At 40.4% G+C, this 17,970-nt stretch overlaps 5 protein-coding genes and 2 long non-coding RNA genes across 11 annotated transcripts; 1 reads left to right on the forward strand and 6 right to left on the reverse strand.

Annotated features, from left to right (window-relative positions):
- Positions 1-57: 57 nt before the first annotated feature.
- Positions 58-2,051, forward strand: LOC124205708 (cyclin-dependent-like kinase 5). Its single transcript, XM_046603191.1, has 11 exons — positions 58-237; positions 362-435; positions 510-524; positions 594-656; positions 729-859; positions 922-1,009; positions 1,119-1,205; positions 1,270-1,354; positions 1,414-1,491; positions 1,552-1,685; positions 1,747-2,051. Exons 1-11 carry the CDS (start codon positions 201-203, stop codon positions 1,843-1,845), a joined length of 891 nt encoding a protein of 296 aa, XP_046459147.1. The 5' UTR covers positions 58-200; the 3' UTR covers positions 1,846-2,051.
- On the reverse strand, positions 1,843-3,528 carry LOC124205710 (sperm-associated antigen 7 homolog). Its single transcript, XM_046603192.1, has 7 exons — positions 3,317-3,528; positions 3,022-3,230; positions 2,857-2,924; positions 2,687-2,775; positions 2,456-2,615; positions 2,298-2,397; positions 1,843-2,240 (listed from the first exon to the last, which is right to left on the reverse strand). The coding sequence occupies exons 2-7, from the start codon at positions 3,098-3,100 to the stop codon at positions 2,095-2,097; spliced, it is 642 nt and encodes a 213-aa protein (XP_046459148.1). The 5' UTR covers positions 3,101-3,230; positions 3,317-3,528; the 3' UTR covers positions 1,843-2,094.
- Positions 3,529-7,186: 3,658 nt separating this feature from the next.
- Positions 7,187-8,914, reverse strand: LOC124205725. 2 transcript variants are annotated; one of them, XR_006879453.1, is made up of 4 exons: positions 8,751-8,894; positions 8,338-8,689; positions 7,313-7,992; positions 7,187-7,202 (listed from the first exon to the last, which is right to left on the reverse strand). It is a non-coding gene; the product is annotated as an uncharacterized LOC124205725 (long non-coding RNA). The 2 variants fall into 2 exon arrangements; XR_006879452.1 differs by lacking the exon at positions 7,187-7,202 and having other exon boundaries at positions 7,227-7,992; positions 8,751-8,914.
- Positions 8,915-8,988: 74 nt separating this feature from the next.
- LOC124205723 lies at positions 8,989-10,770 on the reverse strand. Its single transcript, XR_006879451.1, has 4 exons — positions 10,356-10,770; positions 10,000-10,243; positions 9,153-9,925; positions 8,989-9,095 (listed from the first exon to the last, which is right to left on the reverse strand). It is a non-coding gene; the product is annotated as an uncharacterized LOC124205723 (long non-coding RNA).
- A 189-nt stretch (positions 10,771-10,959) lies between these two features.
- LOC124205720 (trypsin Blo t 3-like) lies at positions 10,960-13,763 on the reverse strand. 3 transcript variants are annotated; one of them, XM_046603207.1, is made up of 10 exons: positions 13,526-13,763; positions 12,949-13,400; positions 12,705-12,801; positions 12,507-12,579; positions 12,370-12,437; positions 12,194-12,279; positions 11,982-12,114; positions 11,559-11,889; positions 11,351-11,487; positions 10,960-11,282 (listed from the first exon to the last, which is right to left on the reverse strand). In XM_046603207.1, exons 3-10 carry the CDS (start codon positions 12,720-12,722, stop codon positions 11,130-11,132), a joined length of 999 nt encoding a protein of 332 aa, XP_046459163.1. In that variant the 5' UTR covers positions 12,723-12,801; positions 12,949-13,400; positions 13,526-13,763; the 3' UTR covers positions 10,960-11,129. The 3 variants fall into 3 exon arrangements, with proteins under 3 accessions (XP_046459163.1, XP_046459162.1, XP_046459164.1); XM_046603206.1 differs by having other exon boundaries at positions 12,705-13,400; positions 13,526-13,760; XM_046603208.1 differs by lacking the exons at positions 12,949-13,400; positions 13,526-13,763 and having other exon boundaries at positions 12,370-12,434.
- Positions 13,764-14,379: 616 nt separating this feature from the next.
- Positions 14,380-16,141, reverse strand: LOC124205721 (trypsin-like). Its single transcript, XM_046603209.1, has 8 exons — positions 16,049-16,141; positions 15,925-15,970; positions 15,762-15,835; positions 15,606-15,691; positions 15,402-15,534; positions 14,996-15,269; positions 14,776-14,912; positions 14,380-14,694 (listed from the first exon to the last, which is right to left on the reverse strand). Exons 1-8 carry the CDS (start codon positions 16,064-16,066, stop codon positions 14,515-14,517), a joined length of 948 nt encoding a protein of 315 aa, XP_046459165.1. The 5' UTR covers positions 16,067-16,141; the 3' UTR covers positions 14,380-14,514.
- A 267-nt stretch (positions 16,142-16,408) lies between these two features.
- On the reverse strand, positions 16,409-17,939 carry LOC124205722. 2 transcript variants are annotated; one of them, XM_046603211.1, is made up of 6 exons: positions 17,821-17,939; positions 17,552-17,735; positions 17,319-17,477; positions 17,103-17,252; positions 16,914-17,045; positions 16,409-16,849 (listed from the first exon to the last, which is right to left on the reverse strand). In XM_046603211.1, the coding sequence occupies exons 1-6, from the start codon at positions 17,829-17,831 to the stop codon at positions 16,571-16,573; spliced, it is 915 nt and encodes a 304-aa protein (XP_046459167.1). In that variant the 5' UTR covers positions 17,832-17,939; the 3' UTR covers positions 16,409-16,570. The 2 variants fall into 2 exon arrangements, with proteins under 2 accessions (XP_046459167.1, XP_046459166.1); XM_046603210.1 differs by having other exon boundaries at positions 17,103-17,258.
- Positions 17,940-17,970: the final 31 nt, after the last annotated feature.

Raw genomic sequence — 17,970 nt, forward strand, 5'->3', positions numbered from 1 at the left:
CAGACGAAAATCTTTCGCCATCTAGCGTTGGAAATTGCAAGTCTCAATAGAAACTGTCAAGATTGATCCTGCCGGCGTCTGCCATAACAATAAAAAAACAAAAACAAAAACGCTTTGTGAGTGCGACTGCGAGAGTGTTTTAATTTTGTTTTAAGTTGATTAAGAGTTTCCCGAGAATCAACGGGATTTATTGTTCTATAATGCAGAAGTATGAAAAATTAGAAAAAATTGGCGAAGGTAATTTTCCCGTACATGTTTGTTTTCCAACCGACACTGAGGATTAAAAGCATACAGACGTTTCACATGTGTGTAGTGAAATTAGCAAGGAATTAATCTCCATCACTTTCTTACATTTCAATAGGAACATATGGTACTGTGTTTAAGGCCAAAAATAGAGAAAATCAGGAAATTGTGGCTCTGAAACGTGTCAGGCTTGTAAGTATATAACACATTTCTTTATATATGATTATTTTAAACTAACCATTTTTATTTGAAAAATTCAATAATAGGATGATGATGATGAGGTATGTCACTTTATATTATTGATCAATCACACCAAGCACTTTTCATTTTATTTCATTTTTCTGGCATAGGGGGTTCCATCAAGTGCCTTAAGAGAAATATGCTTATTGAAAGAACTTAAGCACCGTAATATAGTGAGAGTTTTTCTTTCATTAGCACAATTCTGTACACTTTCTATACTAAGCACATTTCTAAATAACCAACAGGTTCGATTACATGATGTCCTCCACAGTGATACAAAGTTAACCCTAGTATTTGAGCACTGTGACCAGGATTTGAAGAAATACTTTGATAGCTTGAATGGGGAGATAGACAGTGAGCAAGTCCAATCACTGATGTAAGACATCCATTTTGTGCACAAAAAATTTGCTGTTAATTAATTTTCTCCTTTGTCTGAAGGTATCAACTTTTAAGAGGTCTTGCATTCTGCCACAGTAAAAATGTTTTGCACAGAGATCTCAAACCTCAAAACTTGTTGATTAATAAGGTAATGTTTAAGTTTTGGGGCATTTTTAGCTTACCCAGATGATATTAACCCTTTTTTTTAGGATGAGTATTTAAAAATTTGCGTTCACTTACAATCAATTTATTTTTAGAACGGTGAGCTGAAGCTTGCAGATTTCGGCTTAGCAAGAGCATTTGGTATTCCTGTCCGTTGTTATTCGGCTGAGGTTGTTACACTGGTAATATACATAATAATTTGAATTCTAAAAATTACAAACATATCTAACAATTTGTAAAAATCAGTGGTATAGACCTCCCGATGTTTTATTTGGTGCCAAGCTGTATACTACTTCCATTGATATGTGGTCTGCGGGCTGCATATTTGCTGGTAACGTTTGCTGTCCTATTCAATTTCGTGATCAGTATTACATCTCTCATTCTTTTTAGAACTTGCCAACGCGGGGCGACCCCTTTTTCCTGGAAGCGATATTGATGACCAACTCAAACGGATATTCAAGTTACTTGGTACGGAATTCTAAAGTGGTTTACGGAGGGCAATTATTTAATAATTAAATTAATCGATAGGAACTCCAAACGAAGAAGTTTGGCCTGGTATATCTCAACTGCCAGACTACAAGCCATTACCCATCTATCAACCAACAAGTAGCTTCGCGCAAGTTGTTCCAAAAATGAGTCCCAAAGGCAGAGATTTACTTCAGGTATTGACTATAATTTTGATATTTCTCAACTTTTTTCTGACTTCCCTTTTGAATTCCATAGAAATTATTACTGTGCAATCCTGCTCTTCGGATTTCTGCAGATGACGCGATGGCGCATTACTATTTTACCGATTTACCTTCAAGTATAAAACATCTATAAGTTATTTTGATTTTTAATTGTAAGACTTAAATTTTGTATCCCCAAACAAAATGATTCTAGAATATTTTTTATATCGAGCAAATTCCTTTTTTATCGATTCTTTTTTTCTTTACCGTGAACACATTGTACTTGCGCGTACATTTTAGAGGATTGTGGTTAGTCAAATTGAATTGCAGTCCAATACAATACATAATTCGAATGGTAAACTAATATTCACATGCGGATGTTGGAGAAATCCTCTTGGTGAAGTTACTCCGTCTTCTGCCTTTTTTTGGCACGAATGTCGGCCAATGTTTGCTCGATGGAGCGTTGATCTTTTTTGTTCTCGGATGAAACAAAACCGTATTTTCGATTTACCTGAGTAACTTTAACAGCATCTTTTACTGCTTCTTTACCTAGTAGATGTCAAAATTTAGTACGTAGGGCGTTTTGTTGTGCTTAATTTAAATTACCGATTAACCGATCGTATTTGTTAACATATTGAGCTGACGATACTGTACTGTCACTTTTTGAAGCTGGTTGCTCGTCCTCCTCATCTTCAGGTTCGGGATTCTACAAAAGATCAATTCCTTATTAGTTCACTCAGAATAATAATAGCTTTGAAATATACCTGTTTGACTGAATCTGGATTCCATGGTATACCCTTTCTGTAAGCATTTAATTCATCTGGGCCTGGAGTAAATTCTTTTTTATAGACAACCACATGTCTGTCAACATCTTCTTCCCCAAATGAAAATGCAGAAAGGCCTGCAGTCTCAGCAATTTCATGGCTGTGTTTTGGTAAACATAAAAAATTAAGCATCATCGAAATAATGTTGGCACAAAACGTTTCTACACATACACTATGCTGCGCTGCATTTTGTTCATGGGCTGCAAAGTTAATTTCTCCAGAGTATTATCTTTAGCAAAACTGTCTATATTAGCCTCTATCTGTCAATACAAATGTGGAGTTAAACGAGAACTTGATTCTAAAAACAGGAATTTATAATTACGCAAAAAACTTTGACTCACTTTTTTCTGAAAATTTTTAAGCTGCACCCTTTCTTGTTCTTGTCTTTTGAGTATATCTTCTCGTTGCTCTGTTAACGAAAACAAAGTGTAAATGAATGAATGAAACACAAGAACTGCACAAGTATTCCTATCAATAAAACATAAAAGGATGAAGAAAAAACTTACTTTGAATAGCTTTCTTTTGCTGTTCACCTACAGTCGGAGGCTTAGTCATTTTATTTAAAATCGATCCAAGTAAATCCATTTTAATGTTTAAATAAAAATTAAATAATTTGGCTTTGATTTACAACAAACAATGCTCTAAAAATTCCTGAGAAAAAAACATAAGTCCAGAAGATCAGACGAAACTGGGGTGTTGCTGAACACTACTTTTTCTGTAAAAATTGTTTGAGCAGGTTGCTTTTTCACATATTTAATATTTATAAATAAGTTATTATGAATAGTTTAAAATACAACAAACCTTAAGCTAGGAAGAAATTTGATCATGCACTTAGGAAATTTTGAGTTAAAGCTCTCCGTGTTTTTTCGTGTTTTTTTCCGGCAATTTAACCCTGGTTAACGTTTCCATTTTCTCTTTCCATTACTTCCGGATATGTTTTCAAAACATATCCCTAAACAAGCCAAAAAAACACGTTTTGTTTGTTTTTTGGCTTGTCCACACAGATTTATTGGCGTCTGTCTCGAGTCTCGACTATAGGGGCACGGAGGCACGGACCCGACTCTATTGTTCGGTTGGCTCGGATCGAATTTCGAAGTGGATCCGATTGCGATTTCGTTGTATTAGGCGAAGCCGGGCTCCAGAAAACTCTCAGCGTTGGGCTCATTTGGCCACCACCAGCCACGGGGAGCGGATGTGTCGCCCCAATTTTCCATTTGAAACATTTTTGACTGATTTTGATGTGAATCCGTTTTTCAAATCAAAATCAGGCAAATGTGGTAAAATTGAAAATTGGGCTGGCAAAGTTATGACATGTCATGTCATCTTTTTTTTCTGAGGGAGGGGCGTTGGCCACATCTTTTTTACTATTGTCATTGGCAATTAAACATCTCATCCATAGATGTTAGCACCCACCCCACTTTGGTGGGTGGGTGGTTGGGTGACGAGGGTTGGGTGGGTGGGTGACGGCGCTTGAAAAAAGAGTCGGCTTGGTCACATGATGGACGGGCTCGCAAGTGAGGAGGCAGCAGGTCGTGACGCGTGCCGTGAAATTTTGAGGGAGGGTTTTGGGAGAAGATGGAAAAGGTTAGCAGAAATAGTGCTAATGAAAACAAAAATAGAAGGGAAAATTGAAGAAAAAAGGGGGTTACAGAATCAAGGAATATCTTTTCAAGTGAACCAATTACCAAACCAAAGGGAAATATTGCCCCGATTTCCCCCCGGTTTTTCGGGCTCCTGGATCTCGAAGAAGAGACTGAGCGGGTCGCCAAGCTTGAACGTTTATACGGGTGTATTTCATCATTTCTTGTTGACTCCGTTATGAGATTTGTTTTCCAATTTACCAATTCTACTGTTGGCTTTGGATTTTTTTCACTATAAAGTAGTGGTGGTCACTGTAGTCAGCCATGGGTAATACCTTACCAAAATTTCCGATCATCTCCACCCAGAGTTGATCGGCTGTTTCAACTTTTGCGTCGACGTACGCAAATGGCTATCGGTTTGGAATTGGTGTCGCCGTGATCGATTGCTGATCGAACCGGATCGAACGGCATGTGTCTGAAATTAATGAGGAATAGCCGCAACAAAAACACGGAGGAGGGGGAGAGTATGTCACGAATCCGTCGTTTACGAAACTGCAAATAAAAAAAGGGGGGGGGGGGAGATGGTCGTCATTGGGACTTAACGAAACCGGACCCAATTCCTATTACGTCAATCGAAATGTCATCGATCATTTCAGCCCAGGAGACATGTGAATACTCTGCCAGTCAAATTAAAGACTGACCTCCATATCTTAACAGCCCCCGAGGGCGGAAGGGAAAAAAAAAGACAGGTGAATGGGAAAAATAAAAGAGGCACATTTTGGTGTACAACACTGTTAAATGCTCCGCGTACACCGGCTATTTATATCTAGATGTAATACGTGAAATGTGGTGTAGTGGTGAAGCGACTGTCTTAACTTAGCAAAAATTGATGATAAAATTGAAAATTGGGCTGGCAAAGTTATGATGTCATGTCATCTTTTTTTTTCTGAGGGAGGGGCGTTGGCCACATCTTTTTTTTACTATTGTCATTGGCAATTAAACATCTCATCCATACATGTTAGCACCCACCCCACTTTGGTGGGTGGGTGGTTGGGTGACGAGGGTTGGGTGGGTGGGTGACGGCACTTGAACAAAGAGTCGGCTTGGTCACATGATGGACGGCCTCGCAAGGTGAGGCAGCAGGTCGTGACGCGTGCCGTGAAATTTTGAGGGAGGGTTTTGGGAGGAGATTGAAATGGTTAGCAGAAATAGTGCTAATGAAAAAAGAAATTGGGGAATACCTGAAGGCTTTAATATTCGCAAGGAGGGTGATTGAAGTTCCGTCCTCGGAGTTGATGGGTCCCATTCTTTCTAGGTTGGTTGGGCAACCACGGGAGTCAATCAGGAGGAGTTGGTTGTTTTCTTTGCTGTCCGTAGCGATCAGATCGCGGACAAATATTGCTCGGATACATAGGTTTTTCGGGCTCCTGGATCTCGAAGAAGAGAATTTGCTTTCCAATTTTTCCAATTCGACTGTTGGCTGGCTGGATGCAGATTGGTATTTGATAAATGCAATAAGGAAGCAACAAAATTTCTAAAAACGAAATTTAAATTATTTTACATCACAAATCATTGTTTTACAAATCACAAATGACTTACCTTCGCTTCCATATTTTTGTAAGTTGTTTTTAAGAACTAGGGCTAGAAAATCTTTTGGAAAATAGGGAAAAAGGGAAAATTGAAGAAAACAGGGAAATGTTTGGGGAAAATCAGGGTTCAATTGAAAAAAAGAGTCCGCCGCCCAGCCGGGCTTGCTGCTGGCCATCTCTGGATGTCTCAACAATGCTTAAATACTAAATAAAATGCGAATGAAGATAAACAGAAAAAAACACGTCGTCTAAAGACGACATAAAGTTGATGAACGGTTTGGTTCAGCTGTATTCAAAGCATGTTAGGAATTGGATGAATTGGAAGTTTTGGGAATTGGATCGCTTCCACGACCCATATCATGTAAAAAAATTTTAAAACCCCAATAAAAGGGATGCCGATGACTCTTTTTCCCCTGGTTCAGTCGATGGGAAATCGGGGGAAAATGGGGGAAATATAAGGGGAAAAATCGGCGAAAATGTTTTCCCTTGGTTCACTTGAATAAAATTGATTTGGTTTTTTTGTTTGACAAATATCTTGGCTTCCATGTTTTTTGGTTAGTTGTTTTAGAGAACATTGGCTAGAATAACTAGAGCTGGAAAATCTAGAGTGAAGAAAATCTGGTTGACGACGAGTTGGGGGTGGGCGGGGGTGGACTTCTCGGAGCCATACGAATGATCCTTGAGAATGAGGCTATGGGAACTTGGGAAATCGGGAAAATTGGGAGAATAGGGGAAATGATGAAATTTCTAATGGGCGTAAGATTTTCTATGTATAAAATTACCTGCAGGTAGTACGGAGCAAAAAACGACGCAAAAATCGATAACATGGCAAAAAAAACTCCTCTTGCCCAGGGACTCTTGACACAAGTCAAGTTGAACTGGTCGTCTTGTTTGAAGATGGTGGATCCAACAAGTAATGAAAACTATTTTTGTGCTTTAGAATGTAAGCAGGCGCATAGAGGGGATCCTGTTCCGGCTTGACTAGGAAGAATGGTTGTGAATTGTCGAACCAGCGTCCATTTTGGATCAATCCAGAAATGTATCCGAGATCTAATTTATCAGGAAAGTCACCCCATCGCGGTTTATCGTCCTTTTGGGCCAACGTTAATTTGAGCTTGATTCCTTCCGGACTGTAGCACCAGGAACAATGGAATCCGGCGTAAGCGCCAACCTCGTCAATGTTCCACTCCTTGACAGGATGGCCGCTCTTCTTGTAAGTCTCCACTCGGCTTAGCAGTGGTTCGGTCGTGAGGTAATTACGGCGGATGCTCATTACCTTGCCGTCGTAGATTTGACGAATCATCCGCATTGTAGAAATGGCCACGATACGAGTGACGTCTTCAACGTGCGGCGAATCACTGACGGATCGTTTCCAGAAGAAACCATAGATGGACCAACGCAAAGTCAAGGCAATCGGTTCCGGATAACCATCGTAAAGCTTCAAAAAGAGCAAGACGTTCCTATCGGGAATCTCGTCGGCAGCATCCAGCAACAAAGATAGATCGTCATCTCGAATACCTGAAACCGCCCCAGCAACAACAAGAACAAAAAAATATCCGTCCGTCAAAGTTAAAATTTTTTAGAATAGATATCGAATAGGCTGGAATAAAAACTGACAGGAAACGAACCTTTGATGCGTTTAAGGCCTTCCTGGCCCATGTAGTCACGTATAAATGTTTCTGCAAACCACCCGTCTGTCAGTCCCTCAGGTGGGAAGTGATCGATGAAGATGTGGATAATTTTGTGCTGGAAGCCGCTCATGAATCCCTTGCGAAGTTCCGGCAGTAGGTACAATGGGCTCGCATCCCCTCCAGCCGTCAGATTAGATTCGCCAACGATAACAACATCCAACACATCACCCACTTCTTCGAGTCGAACTTGAAAGAATTCGAGCTCGTGGTTGATGTTTAGTCCGTGGATGAGACGACGTGGCGTCTTCCGTATACTTTCAAATCGGAACAATTGTTTTAAGTCTGACAAGAGTGCCAGACTGGGCCCGGTATGCCACAATCACGTCCGTAAAAACCCACCAAACAGGTGCAACTGGAACCCGGGGGAGAGCTGCTGCTTTTCATCAAATCCGTCCCGGTCGTAAAACAGCTCAAGTCGTTGGGTAGGAACGTAAAAAATACGGTCGGTCGTCATCAACCAGCGTGTAGCTTTCTGGAAGAGAAGGTGAAATGATCGGATATGTGACGACCTCATTGTAGGATTCTTCCGCTTCCCCTGCGGCGTAAAAGGCTGTCAAAGTTGACGACCATCCGGGCTGGAAAGTGTAGACGCTCATAATGCCAATTATCATCACTATCTGGAAAAAGGAATCATATAATAATAATAATAATAAAAAAGATGATTATTTATCGATCGTTTCAAAGGAGCGTTTTCCAGTCGAGTAATCATCGGGCTACTAATAGGCCGATAATGCGCTTGACGTCTTACAGCTTGTGAAAGCAATTAGACTAAAAATAATACAAATAGACTCTCCATTTTGTTTGTTTTCTCTCCTCCACACTTGAGGCTGAAAACCCATCAGTTCCTTTTTTTCCAATAACAACAAAATCAACGGCTCGGGAGAAGGAAAAAGAATGTGGTGTAGTACAAATAGTACGTCTACTACTAAACTCTACGGTTGGAATAATATATATATACATACATGGGACGGAAAGTCATTTCATTCACGTACTCCAAGTTCTTTGCTGGGCATATTTTTGCGTCCGATTTTCTCGTCCAAGTTTATATTTATACACACCAACTCTGCCTAGCAACTTTTGATTCGAAACGACAGCGCACCATGATGTATATTGATCACCTCGCGATGGGTTTCGTGTGCCTATGAGAACAATGTCACGTCCTCCATGATGACATTTAATTTTGAAATAGTTTTTTTTTCGGGGGATAAACGTCAAAGTTGTTACCTCGCCACTTCCGGTACTTTCTCGCATAGCGGATGGCCTAACACGACCAATAGCTGCCTTCCATTCTTTGAGTGTCAATTGGCATCGATCCTGTCCCTAAAATGAATTGAACATCAGCTTCGTCTGGAGTAAATGATTATTAAAATGTTACCAATGAAAGATAGAGGGCTTCGCGGCACAACAGATTTAAATCTGCGCCAACGTGACGACACACTGGACCGGCTCGCAAGATGAGACGCATTTTGATGAGCGACGAAATGAAGCGGGCAGACGGAAATCTTGGCTGCGAACAGCGCCTGTCAAATTTAATCGAATAGCAATATTTAATTAAGTTTATATAAAAAGAAATAACTGAATTTTATACATCGTCGAATGACACAATGTCTGGAATCCCACGTTCCTCCATGGCGGAAGCATTTTCCATCGACAAATCGGAAGTGGAGTTGACAGTAGAGTAAACAGTCGACATGTCGTCAGAGACATTTGCTTCCAGACTCTAAATTCAAGTATACATTTGAAATAAATATTTCAATTTGGCATAAGGGAAAATTACCTTGAGTTGAACTTTGACATCTCGAGCGGCGACGGAAGGCGGAAGGCTAGCGCGGACGGTGAAGTTGCTGCTTCCATTGCCGGCCTTGTCCATCGAATTATTCAAGCTGGTTCTATTACCAACCGTCAGCTTGACAGAGAGATTAAAACCATGTGACTTAGACAATAAAAATAATCAACATTTACAGTCGTAATCTACGCGATTTAAAACTAATTACATTTGGTTGTAATGCGCCAACATCGCGGACCTTCAAAAAACGCCCATCGCTTCCATCCTGGGCCTTGTCTGTCGAAATATCGAGACTGGCCGCGTTCTTGATGTTATCCACTTAATGGTTTCCACTTCCACGTGTAATCCACTTAGGTATTCAAAGTGGAGACTGAAGGGTACTGGAGCACAGGATTCTTGGTCTGAGTGTTTGCAACCTAGACAAGGAAAGCAAGGAATAGGGTTTACACACTGAAACAATAAAATTGGCACAGTGAAACCCCCAGCTAGTGTTACTTTACGGGGAATGGGCCCTCGATCAGAAGAGCCTGCAGCTTGACTTTACAACTTGACATTCTGCCACATTAATAATTTGGTTTCAAATAATTTAATGGGTCCAATGAAACATTGTATTAGGACTTCCCATGTGCACACAACACACCATACAAAATTTCACAAAATAAAACTGGAAACTTGTGTAGGCACAAATTGCTGGATACGTGCAGCATCAAATTGTCCAAAGATTGTAACATTAGCTTTCAGCAACTTGGACGAAATGCTGTCACCTTTTGATATTAGTAAAACAACATTAAGAAATAATTTTCCATAAAAAAATACAGGCGAAAAAGAAGTTGTATACCTAACAAGGTTGTTTCCCATCCAGCCTCAATTGTGTCCCACATGGTAGTGTAAGTGCTGTTTAATAAGGCTCTGAGATTGAAGGCAAGTTTTTTGGGTTGATTTTAACAGGATGGTGGACATTTTGATGCCAGTTTGTCTGGTGACATTGTTTAGTATTTCTCCAGTTCGAGCTGTCTTCCTTTTCTGAAGCATCACTTTGTGGGCAGCGTCATGCTTTGTGTCCATTTTTGTCATGCCAATGCCTAGAATTGGTATAGGATATAGATTTTAATTGATGAATATTAATTTTTACAATAATTTTACGGCAAACAATCTTTTGAATTGACTATAGGTACATTGAATTAAAAATGTTACCTGAAATAATACCCAGCAATGTGTTACAGTCATACTCAACTCGTACTCACACTATACTGAAAAGTAAAAACACACACACCCACAAACCACACCAAACAGAGTGTTCAAATCAAATTATTAATGAAAGCAAAAGCATGACGCTGCACACAAAATGATTAGGAAGACAGCTCGAGCTGGAGAAACCCTAAACAATGTCACCAGACAAACACTCTTGAACTGGCGGTGTAACGAGTGGTTTTTTAGCGTTGGTATAGTTTCAACTTTCAGGTAAAGTCTATTGAAACTAAAACTTTTGCTGGACCACGCTCCACGCACCACATGCGTCGAACCAACTCTAAGATGTAACAATAAGCTGTATCCATTTTGGCTATTGCGACGAAATCTTTATTTGCGCATTGCGCTAAGCAACTAATTATTGATATTGACTAATGACTATTGCAAACGAAATCTTTCGTTGCGCTAATTACAGGTATTGACATTTGCGACGAAAGATTATTTTGTAAATAAAAGACAGAAACCATTAAATATATTTTAAAATCAGCAAATTTTAACGATGATATTCGACTTATTCTGTGGATAAATGAAACTCTAATAAGACATTGGAAAAATATTGTATTAGGACTTTTCATATGCACCCAACACCATTAAAAATTGCACAAAGTAAAACTGGAAATCTGTGTAAAACTGTAAATATACCCAAAATGCTACGATAAGTGCATAGTTCATCTGTCACCTCAACTGGATGAAATTGATTGGTGTACTCTACGATGATTATCATGGGTTGTTGGCTCGGGTTGTTTGAATCCAGCCAACGTAAGACGAGACACGGGTGTAGACGCCAGCGAAATCAGGATCAGCGCAACCATTGCCATAGGAGGTGATGCCAACGACAACTCCATTAACAATAACGGGTCCACCGCTATCACCCTGTAGGCAATTTTAAAATTTTTAGTAAAATTGGCCTATCTTTAAAAATAATCACGAGAAAGACTCACCTGGCAAGTGTCCTTACCCGGAGCAGCAGCGCACAACTGGTTAGCCGGGACGAATGTCGACCCATATTGACCAGAGCATATCGAATTGTCCAGGATGGTGACGTTAGCTTTGAGCAACGTCGACGAAATGCTGCCACCTATTTCATTTGGGTCAAACAAAGATGATGATTTCATTTCCCATGAAACATAGGCGAATAAGAATTTGTACCGAATGACGTTGTTCCCCATCCAGCAATGATGGCCGACACGTTAGTGTAAGTGCTGAAAGCTCGGAGAACGGCAGGTTTCTTGGTGGTTTTGACGGTAACGGCAACGGGTTTTTTGGTGGTTTTGGTGGTAACGGGTTTTTTGGTGGTGGTGGTTGGACACGTGCACGAACACGCTGGAGCTTTAGTTGTAATTGGTTTAGTAGTGGTCATCGTAGTGGGTTTGCCAGTTGTTGGTTTTAATGTGGTTGCTGCTTGATCAGTTGGAAGATTCAGGAAAGAGCTGTTGGCAGCAACTGGGGAACTCAGAACCAACAGAGCGACGTCGTTGTCCTGTAGATGATTATTCGTTGTAGAATAATTAGCAATTGTGCGTGGATTAGCTTTACTAATAAGTAACCAACAAATATATTTTTTATACTCACGTTGTTTCTAGGGTTGTAGGCTTCGTGAATGATGAATTTCTTCACTCCTTTGGTGACGGAGTTGGGTCCGCCACCGTTCACCGACAACGTGTTGATCAGCACGTTAAAGCTAGTCACGTTTGCCTGAGTAAATCTGATCAAACAGCCAGAAACAGAAAGTCGTTTATAATGCATTTGAATAGGATTAAATACCAAATCTAGAATTCTCTTACGCTTCTAAACAATGCGCCGCCGTCAGGACGTGGGAAGGTCCAATCAAAGAGCCACCGCATAGGTAATTTTTTAGGCGCAAGACAGTCTGCAGCGGCCACACAATTTCATTAGTAAATCATAACACAAACGGACACAATTCTCAATTTTAAAAAAAACAAAAAGCAATTTGAGTTACCACATAAGGAAATTCGCCTTGGGCAGCTGGTGTTCCGCCGACGATTGAAATGGTTGGTATTTTGCCCCCTTCGATCAAATTCAAATAAATTATAGATAATCGAATATCATTTTTTGGTTCTTCAAACGCTCATTTACCTTTGCCGTCAGTGCTGAATTGAGCCACGGATTTGGAATGGGCCAATCCGATAAGGCAAAGCGAAGCTATAATCTAAATTACACGTTTAAAGCAGACGCAAAACAACGTTAATAAATAAACTAATAATGACAGAAGATTCTCAAATGACAAAATTAAAAACCCAGTGGAAATGTGAAATAAATTTGTTTATAGATTACCGATAAAGCGAAATGCATCGTGACCGACGTTGTAGGTAGATGTGGCTGGAGAGGACCTGCTGTCAGCTACTGTTGAAACTTGGGTCAGATTGGGCCACTTTTATTCGGAATTTCATCAACAGGTGGTAATGACGGGGCGATAGAAGCATTGAAATAAAATGTTCCACTTATATTTCCATTAGCATGTAGTTCTATATAGAGCAGTTGTTTGAAATTACGAACGCTCCAATAAATTTCAACTAACCAACGCAGTAGCTAAGCCATCGTTTTCCAATGGGAGAGGGGTTATTGTGATGACGCTCGTCGGGGTCCTTCAACTTCGTCGTTGACGCACATTCCCAATAAAAAACATGTGGCAAGAGCAGTTCCGAAATGAAAAACATCCGGTTTGGAACAGAACTTCACTTCACAATTGCACATAGAAATTGACCAAAAAGTGGGGTGGGGGGTTATCGAAAAAACAAGTAGTAACCAAATAAAAAAGAGGTGGTTGCAAAGGACCATCACTCCAATGAAACAGGTGCGTCGCAGGTGTGTAGCTGGTAAGATTCTTTCTATAACAACACTTGTTATTCGTCCTCGTATAAGGTACTCGTTGGCGCTGTGCGTTATTTGAATAGTCGTTGGCATTTCCCGTGCAGCCGCTATCCTATTTGGGTGTGAGTACGACCTGATGCAAGATACGGCAAGATATACCTACAAGATGCAAGAAAATAAATTGGTCTTTTGGTTCACTTGAAGAAACGTTGTCATTCTAAAACATATACTATCGTCATTCAGATTAGTCTAATGCAATAATATAAAAGCAATCAGTTTCTTACATCATCTGCAAGTATGTATAATGGGCGTAATAAAGGGGCTTGGTGTTTCGGCCACTGTTTTCAAAACATGGCGTCACTTTGATGACCCTGGAATTCGATTCGACTTTTCCAATCAATAATTGTAAATTGTTCAGAATGAATCTATCATTATTCTTTCGGGAATAAATTATCAAAATAAAATCATTATTTGAGACGCGACTCTTGGCACACACTCGACAACAGTTCAGCCGTAACTAACGAATGAAAATTTGCGTCGCTGCATCAGACAATGGGTACCGCGGTTCATTTTTGTTTTGTCCTTGCCAAAGGCAATAAGGTGGGCAAAACAAAAGGAATGGGTGACCTAACAAAACCAAAGGTGAAAAAACCCGAAAACGACAAATTTTTAATAAAGTTCCCCCTTTTTTTTTTTAATTTTGTCGCTTTAACTTGGGCACTTGGCCTTCGTTCTTTTCTAAATGAGAAATGCGTAATACACGCTATAGTCTGGAGTGATTGTAGCGCGTAGAGCTGACGCACTGAATTCATACCGGCCGATTACCTCTGCCGCATGAACGAACACGAACCAGCTGTGCAAACCACAGCGTTCAGTTTGAACCAAGGGAATAATAGCGGGGGACGTATACAAGTGGGAAGAGGTGGGCGTTAACTGAAGATTTATATATATAATCAAATAAAAAAATATATTTTTTATATTAATTATTTTTTTAATTTTAATCAATTTTAATTGATATGAAATAATAGAATCAAACTAAATATCTGCGGCTACCATAATTAGGATTCCTTATGGCGACCACAGACAAAATTTAGCGGCGATATTGATTTGACGTTGGAATTTCACAATAATTCCGTCATTACTCGACCAATCAAATATTTATATTGCGCACTTCATGACAAACATGTATGCGTTTAATAACCAATAACAAGTCATCCATTTGCAAATGAAACTCACGAATGACGTCCAAATCAAAATAGACATCAATTTGTTTTTAAAAATAGGGTTTGAATTGTTTTGATCCTGGATTGTTGGCCTGGGTTGTTTGAATCCAGTCGACATAAGTGGTGATTCGGGTATAGATTCCGGCATAATTAGGATTGGCACAGCCATAACCCCAGCTGGTGGTGCCCACCAGAATTCCGTTGACAATAATCGGACCTCCGCTGTCACCCTGTTGATAGAATTGATTGTCAGATTCAAAACAGAAATCCCAGAGGAGCAGTATTCTGCTAAAAAAACAAAACAACCTCACCTGACAGGTGTCTTTGCCCGGTGCGGATGCGCACAACATGGCGTTTCCGTTGAACTCGCTGCCGTATTGGCGAGTGCAAACCGAATTGTCTTGGATGGTGACGTTGGCTTTCAGCAGCTTCTGTGAAACCCGTCCACCTTCAAAGTGGATTATATTATTTAAAAAACAATTGATGCCATCAAGAATTCAAATCAAACGCAAACGGAAAGTTTCTATGTACCTGAATATGTTGAGCCCCATCCAGCGATGACGGCACTCATATTGGCGTAACCACTCAGAGCTTGGACTGTGCTGGGTTTTTTGGTGGTCTTGACCTGCTGGGACACTTTGGATTTAGTAGTTGGTGGTGCGCACGTACACGAACAAAAAGGCGTGGTCACTTTGGTTGTGGCTGGTTTCGTCGTCGTCGTGGTGGCTGTTGCTAATGACGGGAAGGAGATGGTGCTCACATTCGTGACCGCTTGATTCAAGACCAGCAAACCGAGGTCGTTTTCCTACACAATTGATTGAGACTCGTGTTATTTGAATTTCGCGCTCAACCGAAATCCTGTCAATGACTTCATGATTGCCAAGAGATTTGATAGAAAATCGTATAGGAGTTGTCAGCTGGATGATGGAATGCTTACGAAGGTGTTGGGATTATAATTGGGATGAATGATGAATTTCTTGACTCCTGTGGTAACAATCCCGGCAGTTGATCCGTCATACGCCAACGTGTTTAGGCGCACGGTGAATGTGCTGGCGCTTGTTTGACTTTTACTGCCAAAACAGAACAAGAGTAATAAGTCAGTTGAAATAGAGCTGCTGGAAAATCATTCAGTAGTTCTTACCCGTACAAACAATGTCCAGCAGTCAGGACATGAACTGGACTAATTAAAATCCCGCCACAAAAACTCGAACCCAATTTCAAACCAGCCTGAAAGAAACATTTTCGTGGTGATTGAGAACACAATTAGCATTATTTGAATTTGGTTTCAACAATTTACCAAATAGGGAAATTCACCAGCGGCAGCTGGCGTTCCGCCGACGACTGAAACGCTTGGCACGTTACCACCCGCCACTGCCATCACGTCATCGTGTAACATTATATGCAAATTCAAAACATTTATACTATAATCACCCCAAAAAGAAATGACAAAAATAATTTACCATTTTTCGAAGTTGCCAACCCGACGAGGGAGAACAAACCCATCGCCTATTCTCGTTCAAAATAAATCAGGTCAACAGTTAGCGAAATGAATTAAGAGTTTAGAGATGGAAAATGGAAATATACCCATAAGATGAGACGCATTTTGATGAGCGACGAAATAAAAGGGCAGACGGAAATGCTGTCTGGAGCTCAACTGATTTGTCGGTACAATATCGTCGCTTTTTTATTCGGATTTTTCTCTAAACAGTTGGCATGTTAAGTCGCAAGTGTTTCAACAGCGGAACGTTTCCCAACGACAAGTGTGTCGTTCGTTCTTTCTAATGTTCGTATGTTGAGCTCCATTTCTATGAGGACACCAAACTGTCCTGACGAACGAATGGCCATTCAAATAAAATCCATATCTTACCAAAATGCATACGCGGAAAAAATGGGAGTAGGCCCTATCAACTTAGGATCCCGTACGATATACTATGGAAATCTAGCGAGAGTTAAAAATATCGTGTACTACATTTGGATAAATCATTACATTCCTGTACATTATTTAAAACTAGACATGCTTTATACAAGGCGGTTAATGAACTCCATACGACTGACTAATCAGCAAACTGAAGATATTTACATGGCAGAGAGTATAAGCTCAATCTTTTATGTCACAACGACGACCACACCTCGACCGCTCTTGACTTCAGATTTCTCCAACTCGGATGAAGAGTTGCTCACCTTTTCAGTAGAATTATTATCCCTCAAAGAAAGCAATCCCTCGAGATCCATGTTGGATTCCTCCAAATCTGTCATGTCGACATCAGTTTCACGTTCCACGATCAACGACGAAATGTTGCTCGGCTGGGAGACGTTCGTCTTCGTGTCAAAGTCGAAAATGACGCTGGCGATTTCCGAGATGTTGGCAACATCGCCAAACAGCGCCTATCAAATTAAAAGCGGATTAAAATTTTAAAATACAATTAAAAGAATTTCCACTGCATTATACATCGTCAAATGGAACAATATCTTCGATCCCACGCTCCTCCATGGCGGAAGCATTTTCCATCGACAAATCGGAAGTGGAGTTGACAGTAGAGTTCACAGCCGACAAGTCGTCAGAGACATTTGCTTCCAGACTCTAAATTCAAGAGTATATTTGAAATAATTGTTTCAATTTGGCATAAGGGAAAATTACCTTGAGTTGAACGTCGACATCTCGAGCCACAACGGAAGGCGGAAGGCTAGCGCGGACAGTGAAGTTGCTGCTTCCATTGCCGGCCTTGTCCGTCGAGTTATTCAAGCTGGTTCCATTACCAACCGTCAACTTGACAGACAGATTGAAACCCTGTGACTAAACAGATATGAAAATCAACATTCACAGTCGCAATCTACACGATTTAAAACTAATTACATTTGGTTGTAATGCGCCAACATCGCGGACCTTCAAAAAACGGCCATCGCTTCCATCCTGGGCCTTGTCTGTCGAAATATCCAGACTGGCCGCGTTCTTGATGGCACCAGCGATGTCAGTCACATTTGTACAGGTACATTGACACATCGGCACCGCTTCCTGTTATTAAAACAATAAAATTAAACATTAATACCGAGGAACTAATAAAAACATAGAAATTGAGCTATAATTACTCTGAGTTGAACGTCGACATCTCGGATCTTAAGGGCACTGGAGTCGCTCACGTTCAGAGCCTTGGTCGAATTATCGGAAAGGGTAACGTTGTCAATGGCCGCCAATGGATTGAGAACGTCCACAGCCACACTGGCACCAAGAACACCGGAGACGACACTCAGCAGGAGAATAGTGAGACACAATCTATCAATAAACCACAATTAAATTTTCACATTTACCAGAAAATCACTTAAAACACTTTAAACAATTAAAAGAAGTGAGAACTTACCTGAGAAACATTTTGAAGTTGACTGATGATTAAAACTGAATTTAAAATTAAAATTAAAATCCAGGGAAGTAACTACGTAAGATACAGAGGCTTCCAAACAACTGACGATGAGATGATCGGGGTGGAGTCCTTTTATACCCCGGTAGAGAT

This window comes from Daphnia pulex, chromosome 10, assembly GCF_021134715.1.
Source record: "Daphnia pulex isolate KAP4 chromosome 10, ASM2113471v1".
In the NCBI taxonomy this organism is placed as follows: Eukaryota; Metazoa; Arthropoda; class Branchiopoda; order Diplostraca; family Daphniidae; genus Daphnia; species Daphnia pulex.

Excerpts from the sequence above, each read along its gene's own strand:
- LOC124205720 (XM_046603207.1), bottom strand. Across the intron at positions 12,438-12,506 it reads ATTCAGCACTGACGGCAAAG|GGGGCAAAATACCAACCATT; the intron begins GTAAATGAGCGT and ends ATTTGATCGAAG. Across the intron at positions 11,488-11,558 it reads ATGGGGAACAACGTCATTCG|GTGGCAGCATTTCGTCGACG; the intron begins GTACAAATTCTT and ends CAAATGAAATAG.
- LOC124205721 (XM_046603209.1), bottom strand. Across the intron at positions 15,692-15,761 it reads CTGGTGAATTTCCCTATTTG|GCTGGTTTGAAATTGGGTTC; the intron begins GTAAATTGTTGA and ends TGTTTCTTTCAG. Across the intron at positions 15,270-15,401 it reads ATTATAATCCCAACACCTTC|GAAAACGACCTCGGTTTGCT; the intron begins GTAAGCATTCCA and ends TCAATTGTGTAG.
- LOC124205708 (XM_046603191.1), top strand. The coding sequence starts at position 201 with ATGCAGAAGTATGAAAAATTAGAAAAAATTGGCGAAG. Across the intron at positions 1,010-1,118 it reads AAAACTTGTTGATTAATAAG|AACGGTGAGCTGAAGCTTGC; the intron begins GTAATGTTTAAG and ends ATTTATTTTTAG. Across the intron at positions 1,355-1,413 it reads TGCGGGCTGCATATTTGCTG|AACTTGCCAACGCGGGGCGA; the intron begins GTAACGTTTGCT and ends CATTCTTTTTAG.
- LOC124205722 (XM_046603210.1), bottom strand. Across the intron at positions 17,478-17,551 it reads ATGTCGACGTTCAACTCAGA|GAAGCGGTGCCGATGTGTCA; the intron begins GTAATTATAGCT and ends TTTTAATAACAG. Across the intron at positions 17,259-17,318 it reads TTGGCGCATTACAACCAAAT|TCACAGGGTTTCAATCTGTC; the intron begins GTAATTAGTTTT and ends ATATCTGTTTAG.
- LOC124205710 (XM_046603192.1), bottom strand. The coding sequence starts at position 3,100 with ATGGATTTACTTGGATCGATTTTAAATAAAATGACTAAGCCTCCGACT. Across the intron at positions 2,925-3,021 it reads GCAAAAGAAAGCTATTCAAA|AGCAACGAGAAGATATACTC; the intron begins GTAAGTTTTTTC and ends TTTCGTTAACAG. Across the intron at positions 2,241-2,297 it reads CAAATACGATCGGTTAATCG|GTAAAGAAGCAGTAAAAGAT; the intron begins GTAATTTAAATT and ends GACATCTACTAG.